The following is a 12,906-nucleotide window of genomic DNA, read 5'->3' as shown; positions in this document are numbered from 1 at the left end:
CCTGAATAAAGTATTAATCCTTTTCAAAAAAATAAACAAACAAACTTACTGATGCCAAACATTGGAATATTTGTGTACATTAATAAATATTAATTTTGCCATGGTGGAAGGGAAAATAATTTCACAGAGCTCTGTACTTTACTCTTCAAAATGTAAGCAACCATCATGAATCAGGAAGTAAATAAGATTCAGTTCTTGGAATTTCAATTCAGTAAATTCATCTTCCTGTCATTGCAAAGCAAATTCGATTTAGATTCCAACTTACCTGTACGAATTTAAAAGGGAAAAAGATAAATTCTGACCATTACTCACAAAAATACTGGAAAAAAAGATTAAAAATGTCATTGTGTAATCTTTAACTTTTCTTTGAGAGTTAAAGTGACTTTACCCAGCTGGCTTTGTGCATCATATACTCGGAGCCCGAACAGAGGGGGCCTTTCGCTCCTCAGCAGAGTGACTTCACTAGAAACCAGATCCAGCTGGAAGATGGAGGCGTTCATGTATTCCGTCCAGAAGATGGAATTTTGGTACTGTGCAATCCCAAACGGGTGATTGAGTTCCCTGCCACTGTACACAACCTACAGTGAAGTGCAAAAAAACACATTACCATGCACTGTACAGACAACTGTGAGAGGATAAACTTTTTTTCTTCTACACAGAAATGGAATGAAATGTTTAAAAAGTGATGTCAACAATGTTCCAGTGCTTCAAAATACATGCCAGAAATATCTCAAAATGCACTCTCATGCACTTGCATGAAATTGTTCTTCCAAGACAAAATTATCTGACATACACTGTAAAAAATTATGGGTTGTTTCAATCCAATTTTCGGTCAAATATGGACTAACCCAATTGTTAGGTTTAAAATTTTGTAACCCAACAGTTGGCTTAGTCCATATCTGACCCAAAGTCCGTTGAAACAACCCAGTATTTTTTAGAGTGTACATTTTATAGCTCTAAATGTTTTATTCCGTTAGCATTTGTCTCAACAATAGACCTGTTTAGTCATGATGTCAATCTATAAGCCTATCTAAGAAGGTAATTTGCCATGGGTTCCCTCAGGAATTTCTAATGGGTTTTTATAATAGTGGATTTCGATCTGGAGAAAATAAAGTTTGTGGTAAACATTACTTGAAGATACTTTCCCATTCTGTGCACAGTCTAGGCACAGTCAGACCTCAAATGTCAATTTTGAATCACTGCATGCTTTAGAAATGTGAGTTTACATGTTTGAAAAAACAGCAGAAAACGTCAGTTTGTAATGGTTTTATTGGTTATAATGGGACTTGTATTGGTTTTAATGAAAACTGTAATGAGTCTCTACTGGTAATTTGTCACCTTCCATGGGTGGCTTATTAAAACCACTAAATCCTAATGAAAAATGGCCCAGAAAAAAAACAGGAAAACTTTTTTTAATGGATTTAATGGTTAATAGTTGATGGTTTGCAGTGCTTGTAATAGTATATGCAGCGGAAACCAGTGGAAATGTTGAGTTGTAGTCCTTATAAGCCAGCATTGCATTGGAGTTGTAGTTACTAGAAACTAAATTCACTTTTGAGATATGACTGTGGATAATTTCTGTTGCAGAACAAAGACAGGAAAGTACTTATGAGGCAACCCAGGCTAAATGCTAATTGTTTTCCAGGTTTCCCTTCCAGGTCTCATTCATTAACAACCATCTTATTTATTTCAATTTACATTTGAACGTCATTTTAAAAAGACATTTTAGAAGAAAAGTCTGAAAGTTTTAACTAAGAAACAACATATGAGCAATTTCACTCACCATTCTGCCAGTGCCATTGAGGTGGATTCTCTCAATGTGATCATAATAGGCATCACACCAGTACATGGTACTGGTTCCGTGGTCCAGAGTGAGTCCATTTGGCCAAAGCATGTTAGATGTGACAAATATTTTCCTGTTGGAACCATCCATCCAGGCTTTCTCTATTCTTCCGATGCTGTCGTTCACCTCATCCTCTTCCCAATCCGTCCAGTACATCCAACTGCAACCAAAATCCAAACACAGTCAGTGCAGTCCATGAAAACAGCACTTGAGCATGAATATCAATCCCATCTTACTCGCTAAGACAGGAAGTGTACAGTTGAAGCAAATTGAAACAAATTGCCTCCAGGTCTAAAAATGTACAAGCTTAACTGAACATAACAAACAAAATATGCCTGAGAAAAGTCAGCAACTCACACCTAGGGGAAATCAAGCTGATCTGGAGATTAATCTGTATATACATATTTTTTTTACATTCCTTTTCTATGTTAGACATATAGACTCCATCATGAACTGTAACTCTCAATGGGTTAGTGATATTTGAAAAGTGATTGGGTCAACGTTCTGACATGATCCTTTGCCTAGTAAGTGTGCTTAAGGGATTTGTTGCCTCTGAGTACTACTCAGCGGTCAACGCAAGCTTTTCTGTCTCATCAATGATAGAAGCCGTGCTTCATGTGCACCACATAAAACAGAATTGGATAGAGGGCGAATCAAGCGCTCTCTGTCCCAGTGTGTTGGCTACGTGACCCCATGAATTATTCAGAAGGCAAACAGCATGCTCCAAGTCTCATCCTGCACTGTTCAGAATGTAACAACATGCAGGGTCCAACCAAAATGAGCAGAGATTACATGGCATTTTCCATGAGTGGAGCACAAAACAGGGCCTGAGGCTCTTAAAAAAATGAAGTCTTGTTTTTATTTTGCTACTTTTTCTACTAATGGGCAGTGAAAGAGATGCTTAACCTTCATTCTACATGTAGCATTTATAATATAAGAGTGTAATTTTAGGAGGTGAAACTAAAAATTATACAGCCACTTATATTTTCTGTTAATTCTTAATGAGGATTTTGTGAATGTTTAGCAATGAACACTTATAGATGATAGATAGACAGATAGATAGATAGATAGATAGATAGATAGATAGATAGATAGATAGATAGATAGATGGATGTTACATAATATCACTTTTGATCAATTAATGCCTTTTCTAAGTATTTAAAACACTATGAACTGGTAGGAGTTTACAAAATGAGTTTAGACCGGCTGAAATCCCAGAGTTTAGAAAATCTGCTCCTGGGAATGAATATAGGACAGCAATGAAGTAAGCACATGCAGAGATAAAAAAAAAAAACATCAAACAAACGGAGAGACAGAGATGTAAATCGTGCAAGTCCAAATGACAGAATGCAAGATACTAAAAGAGAGAAAAGAAGAGTTACTGAGGCAGGCGAGTTCATTCTTATCATGTTATCACAGGCTGCTTGTGGCATCAACAGAGAGATGTATACTGTATGTGCGGAAGAGATAAAGAAATCAGGACAGGTGGGTGTTATTTTAGGGGGGAAGCCCATCCAGCAGACCAGACAAAGATCAACATGCCACCTGCTCACCTGATAGATGGCCAACCCCTAATGATGGGGCCTAACCTCATTTCTATAAATAAGACCATTGAGGTGGGTCAAAACAACACAGCCAAAATTAGACTAGAGATTAATAAAACAAAGGATAAACACAAGGTATTCTGATTCAATTCAGTCATAAATGGCCCTTCGCAAAGACTTTAGTTTCTGTGGCTATGTCTGACAAGCCATGGTGCTTTCATGCCACACATTATGTACTCACGCAATGAAAAATACACCTCGGAGCAAAAAGGACATTGACAATGAGCCGACAAGCAAGACAGAGTAGGTTACTTTTGGTATGAAACAAATTCTCAGCTTTCAAATGTCGTTTTTTAAGGAATTCAAATAATAAATGAAGAGTTCAGATACAAAAGCCTCTAAATCCATTTGACATTTATCTTTAAAATAAGCATTTTTATCAGGCTCTGAGGTTTCTATGTAAGAACCGGCACTTTTAATTGAGCTGAGGCTGGGATTTAGCGAGCTTGAAGTAAAAGTATTTGATGGACGTATAATATGTGTCAAAAGCATTCACTCAGGATCATTATCTCATTTTTGACCGAGGTGGCTTTTAGCTGGTTTTGCATCTGAACTCTTCAAATACCATCTTGTGTCTCTTTAATGTGTTCTGACAGATCGCTGTAGTGCCTCAGTTCAAGCAGCACTTGAACCGATCATTTTTTTACTAGTTATAGCACAAAATAAACATGAATGAACATCAGAAGGGCTCGTTTCAAAGACATCAATACACACCATTTTTCAAGTTCGAGTGCACCAACGTTAACCTAGTCTTTTATCTCGTTTGTTTTTTGGACAAAATGGCAGATTCAGCATTATGATTGGTCAGATCGCCTGACAATCAAACCCCCAGAAAAAGGATCAATGAAGATATTTAAGTAAGATATTTTCACTGGATTGTTACTATTTAGGACACATTATTTGGATCAACAAATATCTTAAAGGAGTAGTTCACTTCCAGAACAAAAATTTACAGATAGTTTACTCACCCCTTTGTCATCCAAGATGTTCATGTTTTTCTTTCTTCAGTCGTAAACGTTTTTTTTTTTAAGGAAAACATTTCAGAATTACTCTTTATATAATGGACTTCTGTGGTGCCTGTGAGTTTAGACCTCGAAAATGCAGTATAAATGCAGCTTTAAAGGACTGTAAACAATCCCAGCCAAGGAATAAGGGTCTTATCTAGCAAAAAGATCGGTTACTTTCTGAAAAAAAACAATTTATATACAATTTTAACCTCAAACGCTCGTTTTGTGTAGGTGTGCGTGAACTGTGTGTGTGTAGGTGTGTGTGAACGGGTCAATACAGTTAGGGTATGTCGAAAAACTAACATCTCATCTTCTCCTCCATCTTCATAATTCCCCTAAATCGCTACAGAAGTACTGACCCAGTGTTTAGAAAGTGGACATACAAAGTAGGTCAAACGCTCTTTACAAAAAAAAAGGTAGCGATTTTGAAGTTGGAGGAGAAAATGAGATGGGAGTTTTTCATACCGTAACTGTCTTGAACCAGAATAAAACAAGAGTTCACGCAGAGCTGGACAAGACGAGCATTTTTAGAAAATAGCCAATGCATTTAAACTGCATTTTGGAAGTTCAAACTCAGGGGCATCATAGAAGGTCATTATATGGAGAGGAATCCTGAAAAGTTATCCTCAAAAAACATAATTTCTTAAATTTTTGTTCTGGAATTGAACTACTCCTTTAAATTATACTAGACTAATAAAATGAAGCATAAATTAATTAAAAAGATAGTATTTTGATTCCATTCAGTCATATTATGGTATTTAATCAAGACTCGTTAATTAAAGAATTAATTAAGAATTGTTTAGGTATAGCTGACACTATACAATATATTTTTTTCATTTACACTGACGATTAGACTGGTCATATATATATATATATATATATATATATATATATTTATTTATATATATATATATTTTTTTTTTAATAATTATAGAAGTTTAAGTTATTCCACTAATATTGCATAATATTCTAATAATTATTAAATAGTTAAAATATCAAATTTGATAAGCTCGTTACTTATGAATCTGATAAGTTTCTCCCTCTTACAGCCACAAAAAGTTAGCTTTGCTTTGAAGCCCTGTACATGAATCACTCCATTTTGGCTGTTGTTCAAAGTTCATACTCTTTCCTCTGATGCCCTGTTAGAGAGGTCAAAAATTTACATCCTCTCCAAATTTCCATCTTCCACCTTCATCCTTTTTCTCAGAGCCTTTTTTACCAGCTGTCAAAACAGGACACATCAATGGCACCTCAGAAGAGGTGTGCTTCTCATTTCCTGTCTGAGCGCTAGCTCCAGAAAGCTTTAGCTTTCCACTCCCGAAGAATAGTGTCAAGCAGTCTGCGTGACATCCTCCGAGCTGGCAGCTCAGCAGACGATGCTTTTAATGCAGATTTTAATCGCTTCCACACCACTGAAGTTATCCCATCGGGAATGACACACAGTGGTGACTGGGAGATAAGTTGGCGTTTTCGCATTTTACTAACGCAAATGTGCGCTCTTTGCAAATATCTGTTGACAAACTCACAAAAAGACAGTTTCTAGCTTCCTGTCATTGCCCCTTGCTTATTTTATTGTTAGTACTGCCATTCAAGATACATTAGCTTCATTAAATGCGAGAGAGAGAGTCGCATAAATTGTACAAGCGTGAGGTCTGAGCAATGAATATAATTATGGCTCTGAGTTAATGAACCCATTGTGTCTAGAAATAATGAAACTATTCTACATTTGCTTTCCCTCTCTTCAAATGATTTGGTAATCAACACCACTTGGGTTCACTAAAGATGGTAAAAATCTATTCTAACGTATATTAATTACTTAATGACAAGTGCACACTTTTAAATACGCCATTTATTTACAGAGATTTAAAAATAAATTAATTAAAAAGTACTCAAAGCACCCTTAAGATACCACGTGGAATGCCCCAAAAGATCTGACGACCATCGACCAATCAGTGTTTCGCTACTTGAGTACATTTTAATCAGATAAAAAGAGAGTGAGCAGGTTGTCTGATTGGATCTGAGAGGGCCGAGAGTGGTTGTTTCCTCATTGCAGTATCTCGCTTCTTTAGCCTTGGCTGGCTGCTTCTCCTCAGGATTCATGAGTTACTCTCACACCCAGGGAGGGTGATAATGAGATTGGCTCTGGGCCATCAAGCTCACCTTTTTACTGGCCGTGCCATGTCAGCTTACCGGTACACACACACACACACACGTTAACCAGTACAGACGGAGATATGCGTGGATGGGCGCATGCATGCTTCACTACTCTGTTTACAATTGCAATCGCCTGAAATTGAAGCCATGCCGTGTAAACAAATGTTAGTAAATAAACTGGAATGAGAACTGTTCCTTCAGGCCAGGTGGAAAGTGAGTAGAGTTCAGCATTTCATCACAAATTGCAAATGTTGATGTAAAAGAGGATTGCTCATGTTTTCCAAGCATAACTCAACCAGATTTATTGTTAAAACCTAATTTTGATAGTTGAATATAAGTACCTTTGCAACTATACATCAACTACCACTAACTCTGCAACTATATATCAACTACCCATCTGCTTATAAGGATAGTTCACCCAAAAATGAAAATTTTGTTATTAATTTCTCACTCTCATGTCGTTCCAAACCGGCAAGACCTTCATTCATCTCTGGAAAACAAATTAAGATATTTCTGATGAAATCCAAAAGCTTTCTGACCCTGCATAGACAGCAACGCAACTACCACGTTCAAGGTCCAGAAAGGTAGTGATAAAATAGGCCAAGTGACATCAGTGGTTCAACCTTAATGAAGATACAAGAATACTTTAAGTGTGCGTGTTAGTCTACGAAGCACATTTACATTTATAAACAAGGTGCAGCGCATCAGGGTGTAACCAAAGCACAATGCATCTGGGTTTTACATCAATAAAGGCATTTTTTTTTCTTTCTTCTATTTTAACAATGCCCTTACTACCTTTCTGGGCCTTGATCGTGGTAGTTGCGTTGCAGTCCGTCTATGCAGGGTCAGAAAGCTCTCGGATTTTACCAAAAATATCTTAATTTGTGTTCCGTAGATGAACAAAGGTCCTGATGGGTTCGGAACGACATGAAGGGGAGTAATTAATGAAAGAATTTTCCTTTTTGGGTGAACTATTCTTTTAAAGTCCCCCTGCAATCACAAATTTTATATGTTGAAATTCATCTTTGTTAATCAAAATTACACATTTAAATGTTTTCTTTTTCCCATGAAAATTTATTTACATCTTTAAATGGAATATAGATCTTGAATATCACTCTACACCCATACCCCACTGAGTATGCGCAAAACCATATGCTAATTAGACACCGCCTCCACTCAAACACACCAGCTCGAACCTGTTCCACTTTCACTAAGCTGAGTGAAATAGTAAATGCTACACAATTGCAAGTGGCAATCTTGGATTAATGGTTATTGCTATGTCATTCATTGCAGTTTCCAGAATGAATTCTTGAGTGAATTTATTCAAATGCAGAATGGACTGTAGCATAGAAAGCATGCAAACAACACTTCCCCTCAATCACTAAAAGGCTGTCACTCGTCTAGTTCGTTGTGATCTCACAAAGTTACATTAAAATCAGTGAAGCTCTACACTGCATAATTAATCTCTTATTTACATTTTATCTATCCTTTTCTATGAGAGCATCTGCGAAATAAAAACTTGAGCAGTGAGTGGATTCTGACTAACTTAAAAACCTCAGAATGTCATTTAGGAAACCAATGCATATGTCTGTGACTGGCTACATTACTCAGCGCTGCAAAAACACATGAAATAGAAGGCTTTGACCAGATTTGAAAAGCCTCGCCATGTAAATTGGTGGGATTGGAAACATGCAGTTTCAATAATTAAAATTATTAATTACTTAAAAAAAACTAAATGTACTGACCCCTGACCTTTGAAAGGTACTGTAGATTTTATAATATGGACCATTTATTGGTTACCAATTTAAATATTAGTGCATCCATACTAGTTAAATAATATAAAACATAAAACAGTAAATCAAAAAGTAGGATCTATGAATGTCTATAATCATTTCAAATCATTTAGGATTGTGTTGGTGTTACAGTTGTTTCTACTGTACCTATTCAGAGGATCCACCACTATGGCTCTAGGGTGAGACATGTCTCCCTCCAAAAGAGTCTTCCTGGTTTCAGATGCCCGCTCCAGCCTAGCCACGCTGATGGTTTTTCTGTAGCCATCGTTGGTCCAGTACAGATTATTTCCAATCCAATCCACTGAAATCCCCTCCACATTATCAAGATCTGTAAGAGCACACAATTTGACTGCTAAAAAAAGCTGTTATCTACAAATAACAACCTTTGTACCATTTATATGATTTCACTTCATGCAATTTCAGGTGTAAACAGAGTCTTTGTGTAAGAAAATGAAGCAGCTTTAAAAACTGAAAACACCAATAATATAAAGAAGAATGCAAAATGTTCAATAATTACCATCTTTGAGAATAGTTTCCCGACTGCTTCCGTCGACTTTCTGTCGCCCTATCAAAAAACTTGTAGTATCAGCGAAGTAAATGTTTCCGGTTTCAGCATGATAGTCAAGAGCTCTTGGATTCACTAAGTCCTCAATAGGAACAATGTGCTCATTGCTAGACTTCACATTTAAGTCCAAACCACGGATTATCCCAGGTCGGCCCTTTCCATAGAAGAGGAAAAGATCATTCTTCGGTTCTGTGAAGACACAGATAGAAAGTATTAACATAAGTCCTTTTCAATACCATATATATACTACCGGTCAAACGTTTCGTTAATAATTCATTCTTATTCTCTTATTACATATTTTTGACACATGATCCTTCAGAAACCATTCTAATATGCCGATTTGCTGCTCAACTATTATCAGTGCTACAAATATTACAAAAGTTTTTTTTTTTTTTTTGGATGAACAAACTGAATTACTTGAAACAACAATCTTTTACAATATAAATGTCTTTACTGTCAACTTCTGTCTCAGTCTGCTTTTTTTTTTTTTTTTTACACTTTTTTATGCCGTTATTTGGACAGAACAGTGTAGATTAGACAGGAAAGCATTGGGTGAAGAGAGAGGGCAGTGGGATCGGCAAAGGATCACGTGCCGGGATTTGAACTCGGGTCACCGTGAGCGCAATTGCACTGTATGTCGGTGCACTAACCGCAAGGCTATTGGCGCGGCTCAATCTGCTCTTGTTGAATAAAAATATTTTAATAAAATATGAATAAAAATTGTAATTAATTACATTTTAAAAAATAATAATAATCTTACCCACCCAAAACTTTTAAATAGGACTGCATCTCGGTTTCCACAAATATATTAAGCAGCAAAAACTGTTTTCAACATTGCTAATAATATGAAATGTTTATTTATCACCAGATCAGCATATTGGAATGACTTCTGAAGGTTAATGTGGTACTAAAGCCTGGAGTAATGGTTTATGAAAATTCACAGGAATACATCACAGGATAAATTACATAAATATATATTTAAAAATACATTACAACAGAAAATAGTTTTTCTAAATTGTAATAACATTTCACAATATTACTGTCTTTACTGCATTTTTGATCAAAGCAAAGCATGCTTGAACAGCATAAGAGACTATAAAAGACTGATTCCAAATCAGCTGCGTGAAGATCTACAAAGCCCAACAGTGGCAGAGCAGATGTGTTAAGTTACAGAAATGAATGGAGCAATCAGCCCCACTTAGCATCCCTAGGCAAAAATTATCTTGATTGAGAGGATTCATTTGACAAGCTCCAGCAATGATATTTTTGTTCATTGGGACTCTGTTTAAACAATAAATCTCCTGTTGTCAGATTAACACAAGCGCACAACAGAAGATGAGGTTATCCATGGGCTTGCAACAAACTCAAATAAATTAACCTTTAGTCACAGTGGGGACAACCCAAAGGGCGTCCAGCTTGTCTGTTATGCGGCAGGCCGATGGGAAAGGAGGAGGATTCTGGGTAAAGAGAGGGACCTCACCTCAACAACCACCTCCTTCCTCATGGGACCACACTAGTGTGGGTGAGACCACACAAATATCACTTCAATTTATCATTCTGAGTGGAAGAGCTCCACTACCTTCAAGACAATTAAGCGCTTTGAGACCTATATATCAAACAAAACAGGGACAATTGGATGAAGGCAGCTATAGTCATTTAGCATAGCTTCTCATCTGATGGAAAGAGGCAGGAAGTAGAACATCTGGGTGGCGGTATAAATCAGAAACGTCTCAAGAAGCAGATCGTGGTTCATTATTGCAGTCACTTCATGCTTAACTCAGGATCGTCATTAATTGACCTATAGCTTTCATTGTCAACTAAGTAAAACGTCCATTGATCAGGAGGATCTGCATAGGAGAGAACAGAGTGGAAATGGCAGTAATGGCAGTAATGAATCATGCTATAGGCAGTCAATAAAATAACATCACAACCATGTGGGCCAATCTCCTTAAAAGTTCATCTCCATCTCTGTCAATCCGAGTCAGCGCCAAGACTGGCGCAAATGCAGAAGCGCTCAATCTTCCTGCTTAATAGTGTAACAACTCACACATTTCAATTTCCAGCTCTAGATAGCTGACGAGAATCGAATAAAACAAACACATATTCCATCACCATTTCTGCGGAGATGACGTGACATTAGGTGTCATAAAATCATTGGGTGCATTTTTTTTCACTCTGGTGGCAGAGAAGAAATATATTTTTATTAGGGCTGTCAATCGATAAAAAAATTAATTACATAATAGAGAATTACAGAATTTATGTAATTGCATTATATTATTACAGTTATTTGTCTTTAATAACAGACTGCACTAATCCTATAAAGCTACTGCATCATATTTGATAAATGCCTTCTGTTGTCTGATTGATAGTTTATTCTTTTTAGCTAGTAAAAAGCCTTTCAGTACCATTCTAAAAATGTTAACCCTCAGGGTGTTCGCGTGTCTTTTTGCTTTGAAATCTTTACTGATTTTTATGACGTAAGAATAAAATTTTATATTGTTATTAAAAGATTAGTTCACTTCCTGAATAAAAATTTCCTGATAATTTAGTCACCCCCATGTCATCCAAGACGTTCACTTTATAACGTTGGAAATTAAGCCAAAAGAAATTAAGTTTTTTTTAGGAAAACGTTCCAGAATTTTTCTCCACATAGTGGACTTTAATGGGAGCCAATGGGTTGGAGCTCCAAATTGCAGTTTTAGTGCAGCTTCAAAGGGCTCCACTCAATCCCAGCTAAGAAATAAGGGTCATTTGCTTATAAAAAAAATAAAAACATTGATATACTTTTAAACCACAAATTCTAATCTTGCACTAGCTCGACTTTACACATTACATAATCATGTTGGAAAGGACCCTAACTTTTTGAACCAACGTACACAGACTTACAACTAAACACATGTGACCTTTCCAACGTGATTACATAATGCATGAAGTCATAGATGTGCATCACAGAGCTAGTGCAAGATGAGCATTTGTGGTTAAAAGTATACACTTTTTTTTTTTTTTTGAAAACGACCAATCGTTACACTTATAACAGCCTTATTCCTTGGCTGGGATTGTTTGGAGCTCTTTGAAATGACATTGAAACTGCAATTTGGACGTTTAAAGGATTAGAGATAATGTACTCACCCCTTGTCATCCAAGATGTTCATTTCTTTTTTCTTTAGTCGTAAAGAAATTATGTTTCTTGAGGAAAACATTTCAGGATTTTTCTCAGAGTAATGGACTTCTGTAGTGCCCCCAAATTTGAACTTCGGTTATTTATTATTATTTTTTTATACAATTTATATACTTTTTAACCTCAAATGCTTGTCTCTTCTAGCTCTGTGTGAATTTTTTTTTTTTTTTTTTTTTTTCGGTCATGACTGTTAGTACGTCTAAAAACTCTAATCTCATTTTCTCCTCCAACTTCAAAATCATCCTACATCACTGCAGAAGTACCAACCCAGAGTTTACAAAGTGAACATGCAAAGAAGATCAAACACGCTTTACAAAAAAAAAGGTAAAATCAGCGACGTAGGTCGATTTTGAAGTCGGAGGAGAAAATGAGACAGGAGTTTTTAGACGTACCCTAACTGTCATGACCAGAAAAAAACAGTTCACAAAGAGCCAGACAAGATGAGCATTTAATGTTTAAAAAGTATATAAATTTTTTTTTAGTATAACCGATCGTTTTGGTAGATGAGACCCTTATTCCTCGTTCGGATCGTTTTGAGCCCTTTGAAGCCGCATTTAAAGTGTATTTTGGAAGTTCACATTTGGGGAAACCATAGAAGTCCATTACATGGAGAGAAATCCTAAAATGTTTTCCTCAAAAAACATAATTATGACTGAAGAAAGAAAGACATGAACATCTTGGATAACAAGGGGGTGAGTACATTATCTCAAAATTTTTGTTCCAGAAGTGAACTAATCCTTTAACTCGTTGGGTCCCACTGAA

At 36.3% G+C, this 12,906-nt stretch overlaps 1 protein-coding gene across 5 annotated transcripts in view; it reads right to left on the bottom strand.

Annotated features, from left to right (window-relative positions):
* The window catches only part of lrp1bb (low density lipoprotein receptor-related protein 1Bb), a 355,559-nt gene that overhangs the window by 178,169 nt on the left and 164,484 nt on the right, over positions 1–12,906 (bottom strand). For all 5 annotated transcript variants that reach the window (XR_007828439.1, XM_051119357.1, XM_051119358.1 and 2 more), the window contains 4 exons: positions 8,919–9,155; positions 8,549–8,729; positions 1,784–2,003; positions 389–578 (listed from right to left, as the gene is read on the bottom strand). Coding sequence is in view for 4 of the 5 variants with exons in the window: in XM_051119357.1 (XP_050975314.1) it covers positions 389–578; positions 1,784–2,003; positions 8,549–8,729; positions 8,919–9,155 (828 nt within the window). In the remaining variant the exon portion in view is untranslated. The remainder of the gene's footprint in view (positions 1–388; positions 579–1,783; positions 2,004–8,548; positions 8,730–8,918; positions 9,156–12,906) is intronic.

Source organism: Labeo rohita, chromosome 9 (assembly GCF_022985175.1).
Source record: "Labeo rohita strain BAU-BD-2019 chromosome 9, IGBB_LRoh.1.0, whole genome shotgun sequence".
Taxonomy (NCBI): domain Eukaryota; kingdom Metazoa; phylum Chordata; class Actinopteri; order Cypriniformes; family Cyprinidae; genus Labeo; species Labeo rohita.
This window is presented reverse-complemented; position numbering and strand designations above follow the sequence as displayed.